General features: G+C 36.3%; 2 protein-coding genes across 2 annotated transcripts; one reads left to right on the top strand and one right to left on the bottom strand.

Moving 5' to 3' along the window:
- Positions 1 to 2,522: 2,522 nt before the first annotated feature.
- mb (myoglobin) lies at positions 2,523 to 5,216 on the bottom strand. Its single transcript, XM_059339144.1, has 4 exons — positions 5,172 to 5,216; positions 4,601 to 4,715; positions 3,296 to 3,515; positions 2,523 to 2,941 (listed from the first exon to the last, which is right to left on the bottom strand). The coding sequence occupies exons 2-4, from the start codon at positions 4,681 to 4,683 to the stop codon at positions 2,801 to 2,803; spliced, it is 444 nt and encodes a 147-aa protein (XP_059195127.1). The 5' UTR covers positions 4,684 to 4,715; positions 5,172 to 5,216; the 3' UTR covers positions 2,523 to 2,800.
- Positions 5,217 to 6,394: 1,178 nt separating this feature from the next.
- serhl (serine hydrolase like) lies at positions 6,395 to 16,797 on the top strand. The gene is made up of 12 exons (XM_059339076.1): positions 6,395 to 6,729; positions 7,941 to 8,084; positions 9,736 to 9,849; positions 11,338 to 11,379; positions 11,473 to 11,492; positions 11,584 to 11,658; positions 13,010 to 13,119; positions 13,230 to 13,309; positions 13,445 to 13,479; positions 13,576 to 13,652; positions 13,765 to 13,852; positions 15,862 to 16,797. The coding sequence occupies exons 1-12, from the start codon at positions 6,675 to 6,677 to the stop codon at positions 16,003 to 16,005; spliced, it is 984 nt and encodes a 327-aa protein (XP_059195059.1). The 5' UTR covers positions 6,395 to 6,674; the 3' UTR covers positions 16,006 to 16,797.
- The last annotated feature ends 290 nt before the right edge of the window (positions 16,798 to 17,087 follow it).

The raw sequence follows: 17,087 nt of genomic DNA, 5'->3' as shown, positions 1-17,087 counted from the left end.
CTACATTTAGCATCAGCATCTCTGTTTCTGATTGATGCATTACTTTTTAGCTGTTTTTGGGACCTCTGTCTCTGCATGAAACTATTGTGTTTTCTTATCAGTTCTTCAGAGCCATGACTCAGCACTTTTAGACAAATTACTAAATGTCCAACATTTTCCCTCAGTTTCTGATTGGTACATTGTTCTTAATAAATAACAGGAAGATTTGGGATAGCACTAACACTGCTAAATATATACATGTCCAAGTATATTTTATGCATAATGGTATCAGAAATAAAATAAAATAAAACATTTTTAAATTAATCAATGAATTTAATAAATTAAAACTGCTGCAAGAAAATAAAATCCATATAACTGTCCTACTGAAGTTTTTGAAAAAGGTCTCTATTACCAGTGTGTGTAATTTCTCTTGACATGAGTATGCAGGGCCACACTAATGGTGACACAGCTGACCAAGTGAGGTAATCTGAGGTCATGTTTAAGTCTTTCTAGTTATGACTTGCTCTGCAGTGCTGTGGTTGTTTTGTGGAACTCTGTCTCTACATAATACTCTGTTTTATCACCAGTTCTACACAACAATAACGCATGATTTAAGACAGCCGCCTGCATTTAAATCAGTTTCTCTCAATTTCTGACTGGTGTATTGCTCTTTAGCTGTTTTTGGACCTCTGTCTCCACATACTACTAGTGTGCTTTATCACCAGTTCTACTCAACCATGGAAAAATATTCCACATTTTGTGTATATTGTTGACATTCTTCAACTTTTCAATGACATTCCTATTAATTCCACCCAGTCCCCCTTTTCCAACTACTCCTACTTCAAATTCTTGTTTGTTCTACTTAAACTTCTTCTGATATGCAGCATCGCAGTGTAGCGTCAGCTCTTCAATGAACCTAAAAATATTCCCCGTCTTTTTATACATTATTGGTATTATTACATTTTTCATTACATTCATATTAATTCCATCCAATCCCACTTTTCAAACTATTCCTACTTCAACATCTTACACATTCCCGCCAGCATGGCAGAGTCACGTCAGCTATTCAGCAGCTAACATATTCTTCAAAAAATGTTTTTCTCTAGTTTAATGTGGAATTTAAAAAACATATACCATGCTATGATGTATGGACATTGCAAAATATCTGTTTAAGTATTGATAATGATGATAACAATGATAGAATAATGATTTTAACTTTTCTCACCGGCCACTTTTATAGGTACACCTGTTCAACTGCTTGGAAACACAAACATGTAATCTGTTTTCCATGTGGCAACTCAACATATTTAGGCTGCAGACACATATGTGAATGTAACATTAGCGAAATATTCGCCTCCCGTTCACTTCCATTCTATGAGAGCTGAGGGCCAAAGAAACTATAAGGGCCTACATGTGGTACCAAAATAAATTTACAGTTTGCCAAAGTTTAGACCTAAGACCTCTGTGCTGTTGAATATCAGTGAATGTTTGACATTGACACTTGGTCAGACTCCAGAGGGGGGAGGAGCAGGGCAGGCAGAGATGTGTGACCAGAGGCACTGTGCCTGCTGTCACGTCCGCATCCTGCATGCTGTCACGTCTGCATCCATCCTCCATGCACGCACGCACATACACACATAGTTAAGCCATCATCATGGTAATTATCCATTTTACAACAAAAGACTAATGACATCAAGGCAGGAACTGGAAGGACAACAGGGGGTGAAAGGGATGTGAATCCCAAAGTCAATTTCCTCCACTATCTTTTACACACTTAAGTCATCATAAATAGAAATACTTGACAGTGAACCAAAACAAAAGTGCTTTGAGGTCCTCACATCGGCACGCGAACAGTAAAAATATACCTGAGGGATCATGAGATGAGATTACTTGTTAATTACTTTTTCAAATGTTTGGCTTTGTTTCTCATTTAAATGGGACACATGTTTTTTAAGTTAAAAATTCCTTTGTGACCTTAACCAAACTAACAGACCCAACTAATAGATGAAATGAACAGACTCTATAGTCTATCTGTGCTGAGGGGTTGCAAGTTGACACTTGTTTTCGAGGGTTAAAAGATTAGTTTAACCTCAGATTGAACGTCTTCATATCAGACTGTAATGTCACCAAAAAAGGAGCTGTTTAATTAAGGGACTCATTCAGCAGCAGCCGCAGCAGCTGGGGTCACGTACTCTTTGTATCAGGTGACTAACAACTGAAAGATAATACTGTGTGTGAAAGTCTTTGGTGACATTGTGTCTGTGAAGTGTTTTGTATTTTTGGTTGTGCGTTTCTGTGTGAGTGTGTGCATGCATGTCGATGACTATTTGTTTCATTAAAGAAATCTGCTCTTTTATATGTTATTATTTATAACAAGTAGTTTAACAGAACAAATGTACAACTCTGTTACCCCTATCACTGACAACACAAGAGGTGACTTATAATAATCTCATGAAGAGTGTTTTTTAATATTCAGGAAAGAAATAAAACAGAAATTTGACCAGAGAATATTGAGCAAAGCAACAGAATTTTATTGGTAATATACAACAAAAGTTTACAGTTTGCTGTTCATCAAGAGTCCTGGACAAGATTAATCGTAGTGAACGAAAATAAAAAATGTTTATTACTGATTAGTTACAGGAGTACACACAGTAACAGAAAATAAGCACCATTAAATGCAATTTAACGCAATAATGACAAAATTTATTATACATTGTGTTTCATTTAAAGGAGTTTAATTCGGAATATATTAATGTTATTAATGTGGAATATATTCTTATCTGTCTTCTGACCCTGGCACAACTTTGCGTGACTTTAATCTTCAGCCGTCGAAGCCCAGCACCTTGTACTCGGCCCCAATGTCAGCAGTCACGGTGGTCATGATGTTCCTCAGGGCTTGTTGCCCGGCGGCATCGAGTCCTGCTTTGTCTGCCATGATTTTAGCAAGGACCTCTGTGATCAGCTGTAGGTAAAATCACACAAACTGCTTTAAAATCAGATTGGAGGACAAGAAAAAACAAGGCTTAGTCATGTGGGAAAATCAAACCACCAGGACTACATATACTAAAACATTCTCTCATCAAGTATCTGGAAACCATGAAAAGGCGGTGCCTGCAATAATAAGATAACTCATTATTTTGAGAACTTTGTTATTTCAAGCTAACAAGATAATTGTTATCACAAGTAAACAAACTTCTTTGTCCTCTTTTTTACGGGTGCCGCCCAAAACCCACCAACTGTTGCCTCCTCCTGCATTTTTCTCCTTTTTGTAATCACGTCAATATAACCAATTATTTGTGTGTGTGTCAGCTCTCACCTTGAAGTTTTTCAGGGTGATCTTGTGTTTTTTGGCATGGGTGTTGGCTAGAGGTTTGAGGATGTCACTGTGGTTGCCTCTGGCCTTCAGCAGCTGCCCAAGTTTCTCCAGCACAATGGCACCGTGAGCATTAATAGCTGCGGTACCAGCCAAGTCGGCCTGGGCGATGTTGGCAAACCTTGGGAACAGCTCCTGGGTTTCTGGGTGCTCGATAAACAAACTGAAGAAAAGGAAACGTGAGGAATCAACAGATAACACACTAATTCAAGACATTATCCACATCGATCAGATAAGCTAACATAACATTTATTCAGGACAGGCAGAAGGGGTGGTGGGACCATGAGACAGACCAAACCTCGGACTTTGACCAGAAGACCAATGTTTGTGTTACACAAGAAAACCAAAAGTCACTAGGTTTTTTTTGTTAACCTGTTAACTTCGTATGTAGCTATCATGTTATACATCATGTTCTACGTCACCTACATAACTACATGCAGTAGTTCCATACAAGAAGGAGTTATTTTAACCCAAACCCTGATGTCTAGGAAAAGATTGTGTTAAAATAGGTATGTTTTTAATATAAATTAAGTTACATACTTAAGTAATCAACATAAATAACTTAGCAGAAGTCATTTAACCCTACCTCTGGTCTTTTCATCCCAAGCTTAACTAAGGAGTTTCATTATATAACTTAACCAACTGGTTCTGTGTCAATGTCTACTGCAAATTAAACAGCAATCATTTTATTTTATAACAGTTCATACAAACCGTTGTGCAAAAGCGTTGGTGTGATATATATACATTAATGGAAAAAATCATTAGACCATTGTTTTCTTCAATTTCTTGTTCATTTTAATGCCTGGTACAACTAAAGGTACGAGAACAACAAAAATAGCTGATAAGAGTTTAATTTAAGAGCTGATATCTAGCCATTTTCCATGGTTTTCTTGATAATAACCAAAATCATTATCAAGAAAGCCATGGAACACGGCTAGATATCTCTTAAATTAAACTCTTATCAGCTATTTTTGTTGTTGTCATTATATTTGTCCAAACAAATGTACCTTTTGTTGTACCAGGCCTTAAAATGAACAAGAAATTGAAGAAAACAAGGGTGTTATATATATACTCGTTCATGAGAATACATTCACTCATTATGCCTCTCTCACTCTTCATACTGACTCACTTAACTTTTGTAGAACTTGCTCTGAGCCAGAAATCAAAAGCAAAATTAACTATTGGTTATTCATACACCGTTGGTGATCACCTAATAGAAAACAGTCTTATCTTGTCAGAGCCACTAACCGGGTCAGAACCAGGCCCCCAAAACCGGAGTAGTCTGCCTCCACTGGACCCCAGCATTTCAGCACCGCGTCAAAGTCAGCCATAATCAGAGGTGATGGAGAAACAGGTCACTGATCTGAGAAAGAAAACAGATTCTGTTAAAGGAAAAGCCTAGACAATGTTTCACACCTTTTGTTCCTATATTTATCCTGGTTGATTTCATGGCCTGCAGCCATGAACCACAGCACTGCAAAGCAAGTCATAACTAGCAAGAATTAAACATGACCTCAGATTACCTCACTCGGTCAGCTGTGTCACCATTAGTGTGGCCCTGCATACTCATGTCAAGAGAAATTACACACACTGGTAATAGAGACCTTTTTCATAAACTTCAGTAGGACAGTTATATGGATTTTATTTTCTTGCAGCAGTTTTAATTTATTAAATTAATTGATTCATCTAAAAACGTTTTATTTTATTTCTGATACCATTATGCATAAAATATACTTGGACATGTATATATTTAGCAGTGTTAGTGCTATCCCAACTCTTACTGTTATTTCTTAATAAAACAATTAAAAGAAATACAAACCTGCAAAGTAGTAAAATATCCTGTGTGATGATACCAAAATTCTTCTTGGCCTGATTTACCCCCTCTCAAATCCGACCTTTTATACTCCCTCCCTCCATCCTGTCATCAAATTATTCCAGCCCCTTCACATGTTCACAACACTTCTAAACTTAACCTTGAAACTTTTGTTTCTACTAAAACGTAGTCTCTGACATTGTCTGTCACAGTACTTTACGAGCAGCTAAAAGGTGTCGTCCAGCCACCGCATGAGGAGTTCTGACTATCCCAGCCAGCTGAAACTAATGCAGTCCGATACAACAGTCATCCAATAAATCATGATTGTTTTGTTTTTGTTAAAATTATATTAAATAGATGTCAACTTTCTGGTCAGTTTGGAAGTTGTTTGTGTTGAAGACATTCAAAGATGTGTTTTTATTATGTTGTCCACTATATTTATACTAATAAAGGTAAGTCACTTTAGGCTTGAAGAATGAACTTCACAATGAACTTATTGAACTCAACTAAGAACACAACATACTAAAAACAAACAGATACATCTTTCATTTTTATTACTAGATAGATAGAGCTAGATATCATCTTTCACCAAACATACAGGTTTCTAAACATCAGGAAGCCCGCAGATTAAATCTACATATTTTCTTTAGGTAAAATTACATGTATGTATGTATCGGCACTGTGAAAGTTTACTGAGTCTATATTAGATAGATATTTAACCAAGGTTTTTTCTACTTAAGTACATTTTGATAAGGAAGCTACTGTGTATTGTTAACTGTGACACAATCTTTATTGTATGTTGGGGGTTTTTAAATAGAAAAGGTGACAGCGGTGGACCCACAATAAATAAATGCAAAGAAAGAATTATGTAATGCTGATATGATAGTAATAATGCAGAGAATATATTTTAATCATACTTTTTTTTAAAATGTTGCAGTTATTGCTGTAACTTCCATTTGATTTAAGCTTATTTTTCCCATATTTATTTCCCTGTACTTCTATGTGGGGTTTTCTTATTAATGCTTTGTGGTTCTTTTATAATGCATTTTAATGTCTTTTTAAATCTGATGTATCAATTGTTGTATTTCTGGGTGAATTCTATCTTTCTGTTTATTCTGTGTATTTATTTAACAATGATGCAATACCCGGACATATTTTGTTCTCATTCATATGCACACTACAATAAGATATATTATTATTTGAATGTTGTGGATCTGGCTCCGAATAAAAGCTGTTGAACTGTGAACACTTCTCTTATTTATATACAGTCTGTGGTCTGACCGTTGATGAACCTTTATCCAATGAAAGGTAAGCCCCTCCTCTTCTTAACGCTGATTGGCCCAGACAGTAGCTCGTTTTTCCAGTATCCAATAGCAGGTCCAGCTCGCATCACGTGGTTCTTTAGCAGCCGGAAAACCGGCAGTTAGCTTCAAAACAATCCGAAAAAAATCTTAATTTTCTTTTTATATTTTCTTACTTTTACATGTTTTAACAATATCTTTTTCCAACATGTTTCAGGCTCTGAAAGGCGTCAGACACATGTCTAGTGTTGTGAAACAAGCAGGTAAGTTACATAATTTATCTATCTGTGTGTGTGTGTGTGGTAGCTTCTCGGTACACGACTTTTTAAACACTCTTTGCATTTACTTAAAAGTTCAAGTAATTTCCAAAGCAAGAAATACCAAACATATGGCGGTACCAGCCTCTCAAATAAAGAGGATGCGCTGTAGTGTGTGTCATATTTCTGTAAATATAATAACTTTGGTTTTTGAACTATCAGTTGACTCCCAGAACTTGTGTTAATTTAATACAATCATATGATACAGGGAAGAAAAAGCGGCAAATCCGAAATTACTATAAACTATTTATAACTTTCTGAGACCCTGCAATTCATATTTGCCCTCTGTGGAGGACATGACACTAAGGCCTTTAATTCACTCCCCATGCATGCAGCAAACACGTTTTATGTGATCACATTTATAAATATTTGCTGTTTCTGCTATTATTAGGGATGTTTTTATTTTATTTATTAGTGTCCCAATCATATATTACACATATAGAAGTAGATGTTAATTTTAAGCCTTTCAAAATACTTTTTTAAAAACCCATGTCCTTTGTGGGACTTGCTTCTTTCATTTTCAACCATATTTCATATATATCTTGTACACAAACAAACTATGTGCATGTAACCAGTTAAAAGAATGCACAATATATTTAATAATACCCTTCTTAGAGGTTATTTGAATGTTGTAATACATACGCACTGTACTGTGGAAAAGATTGGCCCCATGGCCATGACATGAGTAAAGACTAATTCAAGGCAAAAAATGCAACAAAAAAAAGCAACATGAAGTGTCTGAGTATGTAGTTAGTCTGTTGATTTTTTTAATTTAATAACAAGTCTGTTGAACTCTTATTCGAGGGATTAAGGCCACTCCTCCACAAGATATTCCCTCATTTGTATATGCAACCTTTATTTAATTAGGTAATCTCACATTGAGATCAAGAGAGTAGAGAAGATAGAAAGAAAAACAAAGATATCCACACAACAAAAAGGACATCGGAGACACTGACATCACTGAATAGAGTTGAAGGTGGAAGTTCATATTATAAAATTCGGTATTATGGTGGAGAGCATTCTCTGATATGTTGGTCCAAAATATTTCTATAGGTGTGAAACTGGGTTAAGATTTTTGTTTGTGGATTAATTATTAATACTGATGCTTATCGTTTCAGCTGTAAACTAAAGAATAATGAAGAATGTACTGTGTCCAGTTTCAGAGCTTTCTGTCCAGGTCCCATGGGGAGAGATCAGAGGGAAAGTCTGGGGTCCAGATCACGGTCGTCCTGTGCTGTGCCTGCACGGCTGGGCCGACAACTGCGGCACGTTTAACACCCTCATTCCCCTTCTACCCAAAGGTAATTGTTGTTCATGTAAAACCTTAGCCTGTCATCATCAGACTGTCAAGACATGTTGTTACGCTCTGGCCTAGTGTAACCAGTGCGCAGCATAAATGCACTCTGCCCCCTTCCCAACTCCCAGAGACGAGCGTAAACAGATAAGCAGTCCAATGTGATTTATTGTTCACAACAATAAATATATACTTCAGGGTGAGCAACAGCCAAAGCAACAAACAAAACATTCCTCATTTTGAAAATTAACTAACCTGAAGTCAAAGATGTGCAAAATAAAATAGGATTCTTACCTGACCTCCCTATACAAAAACAGGAGAAAACGTTATTAAACAAAAAGGCTACTCACCCCTACCTACTAGGACTGCACACTTAACTTAAAGAATCTTTGTTATAAATAATACAAAGAACAAAGATGAAACACTACTGACAACAACAGTCAACAAACATTTCCCATAAAGTCATCTGGCTGGGAGTCAGACAAAGGGCCAAAGAGAGAGAGGCGTCCTCAGCAGCAGTCCTTTTAAAGCTGTTCAATCAGCTGTTCGATCAGCTGTGTCCAATCCCACTCCAACCAGGACTCCAACCACCACCTGGGAAAAAGAAAGGAGAGAGGCAAAGAACACCAAGCAGCACCTCCTCTGGTAGGGAGGAACACCTGCACCAGGCACTGCAAGGGACAAAACAAACCATATGACCCCTGGTCATAACAATGTGTAAACCTCCACGCTGGGATACCACCATGACTTCTCTTGGACCACAGTCCCTTCTGGTGTTTCATGGAGTTTCTGAGTCATATTTCAAACTTGTAAACTGGAATGGAGCGGAAACTTGGGGTTTAAAATGCAGTTTAGCTGCTAAAAAATGTGATCAACGACTTTAAAATGCTCTCGTAATATGGGCAATATGTTTAACTGTATATTGGGTACATTTTTGATTTGCTTTTTGCTTTTGAATCAGGAACTTCTCAAGTAGAAAGCAACTGTTATTTTCACACCTTTTGCTTTGTACTGTTTTATTGTTGGATTAAATCAACAGTTTGTCATAATTCACCAATTAGTACCATGGATCATTTTTAGCTGGTGAAGTAATTTGGCCAGTTAGCCAACTAATATATCCACTTGGATAGTATTTTTTTTACCAATGATATTGGTGAGCAAGCAGTTTAAGGGGGAAAAAAGCTGAGCTGTCTTCTGATATGAAGAGAGCCAGCTCACCCATAAATCAAATGCTGATGTTGACCCTAGTTTTCTCCCAACTTCCATCACATTTGTTTGGCCAGAAGAGCGAACATAGTTTTTTTGCAGACAGTACTGTGGTGTGTGTGTGTGTCATTTCTCGACGTTAGCTGACTCCATTTCAAAGCACACGTTGGCACTGCAGGGAGCTGAAGAGAGGCGAGGCACTTGGGAGCACTCATAAATGTGTCATCCTTTTGAATTTTACCAGCTAAACTCTCCTGAGGCCTTCAAATAGAAATCAGTCTACAGGCTGTTATAGACAACTGAGATAGAAAGGAAGGTCTCAATTTTTTTTATTAGGTCTGTTCACACATTGTTGATAAAGAAGCAATTAATACATGTAAATTGCTTCACATATTACCTGTAAAGAGATAATGTTGGTGAGACTCGGCTCTTCTCTCCATCCTTCCTCCCAGAGTGCAGATATGTGGCGGTGGACCTGGCGGGTCACGGTCTGTCGTCACATCGTCCTGCTGGAGAGTTCTACGCCTTCCCTTCTTATGTGATGGACGTGCGCAGAGTTGTCGATGGTGAGTTCAAGAAGTTGCACTTATTCATCGACAAACCAGATTCAGTATTATGTCGATATCCTGATATGAGACAGATATGGTCTTAGATTTTGGATAACATAATGTTAAGGAAGTCTCTTGTCCTTGTTTTAAAGGCTGCATTACAGTAAAATTGTGTAATTTTCTCAATTTACCGCCCGTTTTACTTCTACGCTTTTACTCACTCATCAATAAGTCATGATATCCACATTACTGATCATTATTTATCAAAAATCCTATTCAGAAAAATATTTTGTGAAAGCTCCCAATTGTCAACCCTACCATATCATTGCAATACTGATATCAAGGCATTTGGTAAAAATATCATAATATTTAATTTTTCTATATCGCCCAGCTATAATGTTTAGATTCTGTTAAGATTTTGATTTTAAGTTACACCAATAACGACCAGAATATGGAATTTTATTTATACAGCATTATTATTATTATATTATATTAAATAATATTATTATTTATTTAACAACTTTCATATAATAAAATGCAACTCAAAGGGGTAAAAAACACATAGAACAGGTATTAAAAAAATGAGAATGAATAGGAAGTTACAATAAAATATTCAAATCCTAAATGATCAAATAAATATAAAAACAAGTCATAAACAATTTGGTGATTATACAATTTCAAAATATTAAAACCATATAAAATAAAAACCACTGGTGTTTGCAAAATGTGTAATTTATTAAAAGCAGAAGCATAAACTAGAAAGTTTCCTCTGGGGAAATTCTGAAAGGGCCACGGGGGCTATACAAGGAGCACACCTACAACAAGCAGTCCTTTTCAAGTATTTATTTATACAGCAACCTATGCACTTTAACCTCAAAGTGTGTGTGTGTGTGTGTGTGTGTGTGTGTGTGTGTGTGTGTGTGTGTGTGTGTGGGTGTGGGTGTGGCCTGGAGCGCAGTTTATACACAAGACTTGTGTCTACTGTTTAAAGTTCAAATGGAGTCTCTAGGTGAAATCATGCCGGAGAAGTAGACGTTTGAAAATCTCCAATTATTGTTCTTTTTCGCTTCTTTCAGCCGTCCCATTCACCTAAATGCACAATTTTGGGCAGTTTTGGTGGTTTTCTTGTTAATGATTTTGGTTATTATCAAGAAAACCATGGGAAATGGCTAGATATCAGCTCTTAAATTAGACTCTTATGAGCTATTTTTGTTGTTATCATTATATTTGTCCAAACGAATGTACATTTAGTTGTACCACACATTAAAATGAACAATAAATTGGAGAAAACAAATAATTTTTTCCATGATTGTATGTGCTTTATGATATATACATTAATATATAAAACAAGCTGATTATTATTGTGATACATTCTAACAATATCACACAGCTCTGGTGCATCTGTGCTGAAGTTAAACTTCAGTGGTGATGTCATCTTTTAACCAAAAACTGTGTCTGTGATGAGAAACTGAAGCTGGTTGATGATCTGTGAAATTCCTCCCGCAGCGCTGCAGTGGAGCAAGTTCTCCATCATAGGCCACAGTATGGGTGAGTGCCGCTTCACTGCAGGATTAGATCAATTTGGATGTTCATAGTATGTTATATTTTATATATAAGCCCTCGTTTTTTATTTTATTTCAGGTGGTAACGTTGCTGGAATGGTAAGTGACGTGACAGGCTACTATTTTCACACAATACCAGTGTTTTTGCTTTACTGTGAGGTGTTTAATAGATTGATTGTGTTTCATACAGTTCAGTGCGCTTTATCCTGAGATGGTGGATGCTCTCGTACTGCTGGACTCATTTGGATTCTTGCCAACAGATCCGGTACTTCAACTGTTTTCAAATCCCAGACTGAAATTACTACAATGCTGTGATTTGTTGTTTGGTTCAGGGTGAAGAAAAATGCAAAGCACTTTTACAATTTTATATGTCCTCCCACATGCTGGGAATTAATCATTACTTTAGATTTAGTTTTCTTAAAAAGAGGGCTTAAAAGAAATGAAAAAAGTGTTGGTTAATACATATTTTATGCAACTTATCAAAGTGCCAATCATCCAATTAAATATGATGTTTTATTTATTGTGATATACAGCAAAGAAGTTCCGAAAAATGTGGTGTAATAATTAATAATTCTAGGTTATATTGGCCATACAAAGCTTATGATAAGTCTTAAACCTTTTGAAAGAGCTGGGGGGGTATAAAATTTGCCAAATGCTGAACCAAATGCTGAACAAGACGGTTTTTAAATGACCAGAATATTCAAATAAACTTTCATGAACTGAAAACACAGGGTGAAAGGGTCAAACTTCAGATAGGAAAACACAGACAAACAGGTTCAGGCTGTTTAGATTTACACAGTGCCATGGATGTGCATTGTTTTGCCTCTGTCCTGACGGTGGCCTGCCGTGTCAGTGACCTGTCAATCAAAAGTCACGACCCAAATCTTAAGCTTCTTTATCATCTATTTTCTTCTAAATGGAACCGTAACTCACACAATTAACATCATATTGTATTGGAGAAGATTTAAAACTATCGGTCGAGACCATAATAGTGCCACAAGCATTTTTTCTGAGGTATTAAATCAAGTGAGAAGTAATCTCATTTTGTATTGAGATAGATGAGACTGGAGTACTTTTGCAACCGCCCTTGGCGACCCCTGTTGGGATTTTGAAAGAGTGCAGGCTTAATTCACTTCCAGGTTTGCTTCACTGCTCAGACCGGGTGGTTGCCTTCTATACCCCACTAAATTTACAGATCAGTAGGTATGAAGAAGGAAATCAAATTTCTCAGGAAAAGTCTAAAAAATAATAATAATAATTTTAAATTTCAATGACAGGAGCTCCTGTTAGGAGAGGACAACATCTTTAGTTGCCCTGGGACAATCTGAGTTTGAGACCCCTGATTTTCATGAACAGACTGTACAACTTCATTGCAATGGCTAATGAATTTAAGATTGTGAGTAAATGAATAAATACAGGCCTCCAGCTTGTTTGGCATTTAAGAAGAAGCTTTTAGTCAGCAGTGTAATTGAGTCTGACACAGTTGGGTCAGTGCTGAGCTCTCATATAATATCACTGCCGTACTCCATAATATCCCACAAAAAGCTGTGCTGCACTTTACTCTTGTCAGTAGTTTTCATTTGCTTCTCTCGTCGTTTATGTCTGTTTTCTTGCAGAAAGGAATGATTAAAGCAGTGAGGCAGGGGATGGATCAGATGATTCAGTTTGATAAAAAGACCGAAGAGGAGAAGAGAAGAGTTTACACTTACGAACATGCAGTAAAGAGGTCTTTCACCTTTCTATTTATGTTGTTTTAAAAAATACTATTGAACATCCACTTATCCCCTCATCTACAAGTGTTTTCTTTTTTTTAAAAAAAGCTATTATTTCTTTCAGGCTGACGGCTGCAAACCCTACTCTGTCAGAACAATCTCTGCAGATCCTTTTAGAGCGAGGTTTAGTTCAGGTTGAAGGAGGTAGGTCTTTATCTCTTCTTCTTCTATGCTTTTATGTTTGTTATGGCTTCACTCTCTTCACAGGACAACATTGTCTCTCTATGAAACATTTTTACCTTTTTTATACTGAAAATATGATGCGTTTTTCTCTTGCAGGTGTGGAGTTTACCCGAGACTTCCGCATTAATCTGGTAAGTTTTTGCACCAACTTGCACTTTTTTTCTATCTCTCCCGCAAGTGTCGCAAACATCCAGTAAAATGCATGTAAAGTATTCTTTTATTTTCAGAAAAATATTGTGCGCATCAGTTTTGAGCAGAGTCTAGAATTTCAGTCAAGGATTCAAGCCGCAGTTCTAGTTATTCTGTAAGTAATTCCTCCACTTCTCATTTTCTGATTGCATGTAGTAATGTCAGTAATGCTAGTAAAAAGCTCCCACTAAATGCATTTACAATCTTTCTCTTCTTTGTCTTCACAGCGCAGAGGACGGCTTTGAGAAAATGTATATTACAGAAGACCAAAGTGGAACTGCATCAGCAATCCTGCAGGCCTATAGGGACAGAAATGTGAGTGTTTTTATACGGTGTGTTTGTGTAAAGTAGGTACTCTTGCATCTTGGTGCTTATTTTTAGCTGTTAAGCCTGTATGTGTGTAATTGTGCCCAGCAGTCAGACAGACGGACAGACAGACAGACAAACTGCGCAGATGCAAAAGTAGCTGAGTAGTACAAGCTTAATGTCTCAGAGGCAGCAGAAATCTTTAGAGCTGTGAACCTCGACGCCGACCTACATACTGGAGCTCGGTCAAGTGCTGCTGATGAGAGAGAAAACAGAAGATTTGCGTCAACTTAACGCCTCCAGTGATGGTCTTTTTCCAATTCAGCTGGTGATTAAAAATCATTAGTAATCTGACATCCCCAAACAGAAGCTGATTTTTATTTAAAGTCCTGTTCATCACATTGAGAACTTAGCAGTAAGCGAGTGCTTGTTGTGTGGAGATGCAGTGGAGTAATGGCGTCCTGAGCAGAGAGTGAAGTCATGCTCTGTGTGTGTCGTGATCGATGGATTTAGGGTCGGGCTCACTGTTGATTGTGCTCCTGTAAAGTTGGCAGTTCAGTTCTGGTGGTGATTGATGCATATTTTTATGGATTGGCTCTCATAACAGGTCAGATGGATGCATGTTGTCAAGTAGCCTATTATTATATTATTATTATACTTATCATCATACTAAATAGCACATTTTTCTTTTACATATTTGCTGCACAACATACCTTATATAAATATCTGATTTATTTTTATAAATGATTGTAACAATGTGATTTATTCTTGACAGATAGTGTATATCTTCTCAAAACCTTATTAATCAATCTCTTCCGAACATTTCACAATGAAAATGAAACCACAATTGAAAGAGGATTGTATCTGAAAACCAAATTATTCCAACTTTATGGGCAACTGTGTTCATAAATTTTTGTATATATTTCGTATTTATTGGTTATATTACAATATACAATACCATGCAACAATCTATTCAACATGCAGCTGTTTATTTTCACTAATGTGAATGTAAATCTGCAATACAAAATACAATGATACAGTATTTTATGCAGATTTATATATACAGGTGTGTCTCAATACATTAGAATTTCATGGAAAAGTCCATTTCCAGTAGTTCAAGTCAAATAGCCCCAACCAAGTATTAAGTGCATATAGATGGACATAGTTTTCAGAGGCCAACATTTAAGGAATAAGGTAAGGAATAAGGTTTCTTTATTTGTACCGTACCGAAGTACTGGTAAATTCTTTGTGCAAACAGGAATTCAGCGATCCCAGTACAAAAAAATGTAGATATTAAACATACCGTACTTTTTAAAATTTGTCTTTTGTAATATTACTTTTTTTTTGAGACACTGAATTTTAGGTCTTTATTAAATGTAAGCCAAAATCATTATACTTAGAACAAATTAAATAAATTAAGACATGATATGTTTCATTCTGTATGTAATGGATCTATATAATGTGTTATTTCCACATTTTGAATTACATTACTGATCTAAATAAACTCTTCTATGATATTCTAATTTATTGAGATGCACCTGTATGTATGTATGTCTTTATACATATATATATATATATATATATATATATATATATATATATATATATATATATGCAAATTTGCTGAAAAATTATTTGTAACTCTCCCGTCTGTATCTTAAGCTGCTGTGAATTTTCCACTTCAGTGCAGGAAAAATTAAGTCTTATCTGATCTTATCTTGTGGAAAGTAAATAGGTGAGGATGATCTGTGAATGGGCTCAAAACATGCAAAATAAATAAAACAGTAATTAATATCTGAAATACAGAGAAAAAAGTATTTAAACAACAATAATATAATTCATATCCATTGCAATGTTTCACTACCACTGTGTTTGTTTCCCACTAGATATATTTTTTATTTCATTGTGCTCACAGAACTTCTTACTAGCGGACCACAAGGATATATTCACTGAATTTGAAGTAGTGTATTTTGTATTTGCACCTTTAAATATCTCACAATGGTCTAATTTTCTTTCAGCACACTGTGGTGACAGTACCCGGAGATCATCACGTCCATCTGAATGATCCTCAGGTCGTCGCTCCACTTGTGTCTGACTTCCTGCAGGACAAAATGTTGTCTCACTCAGTCAGACAAACAGATAAACAGACCTCAAAGTTATAGCAAACACACACATGCACACCAGTTTCGCCTTAAGTTATATGACACTGCAACTTTTCAAAATGTGTTGAATATTCATACTCAACTTTAACTAGCTATTCTAGCATGAGCTAATGTTACTTTTGGTGGAGGAACTAAATTATTTTATGCATTTTAGTCAACATTGTTGTCAGTGGCATTGTGGGTAATTGCCGCTCAGTAGCGTCTCAGAAAGTATCTATCCAAGGCAGGTACTTTCTGAGCCGCTACCTGAGCCGCTAACCGGTGAATTTGGGTGGATCCTTAGTGAAAAAAACTGAAAAATGCCAAGTTGTGTTTTTGCACTTGTTTTTAATCTAATGAATGCATAATTGTAGCAACTATAATTACAGGTGTATTCACCGATCAACAACAGCACGAGTTCCTGAGGTAAACCTGTACATCACTGCAGCAGAAATAAAAAGATGAAATGGTGGAAGTCAGCAAAGACAAGATTTTTGGGAGGTGTTCACTTACTCTTAAAGGACAAAATTTAGTTTCAAATAAAATACATTTGACCCAAAGCACTTAACTCCTAGTCCACTAATTAGATTTCTACAGCCATAATCAAGACAGTGTGAAGACAATGAGACATTTTGCCCTCCTCATGCATGTAAATAATGAGGACAGAAAATGAGGAAGACCACCTAATATATTGTAGTCAAATGGACTCGTCTCTCGGCTCGGTGTCTTCCTGCTGCCCTCGGTATTAGCAGGCAGTAGTAATATCACCTTGTAGCTGCTGCCTTTGAGGATTGTTTGAAATGCCCTGTGGCAGGTCAGTCTGCAGCCTGTCCTAAATAATTTAACACTCACAATTTTTCTGAAGTCTGTGTCCTCATGTTTATTCTCAACAGTTATTCAGCTGTGGGAAGAAAGAGTTTGTACCTGAGATGAATCATGACTTGAAAATTAAATTCTAAATATTAAAAGTATTTTAATGTTTAATGTGTTTGACAGGCTTTGTGGTGTGACTATGTACCCATAAATGATATTTTAGCACATTTTTTCATTTTGCTTTTTTTGTTTGTTTGTTTTACTGATTTCCATTCATATATTTTTTACTT

The sequence above is a fragment of the Centropristis striata genome, chromosome 1, assembly GCF_030273125.1.
Source record: "Centropristis striata isolate RG_2023a ecotype Rhode Island chromosome 1, C.striata_1.0, whole genome shotgun sequence".
NCBI lineage: Eukaryota > Metazoa > Chordata > Actinopteri > Perciformes > Serranidae > Centropristis > Centropristis striata.
Note: the sequence above shows the minus strand (reverse complement) of the source record. Positions and strands in the feature narration are given on the sequence as shown.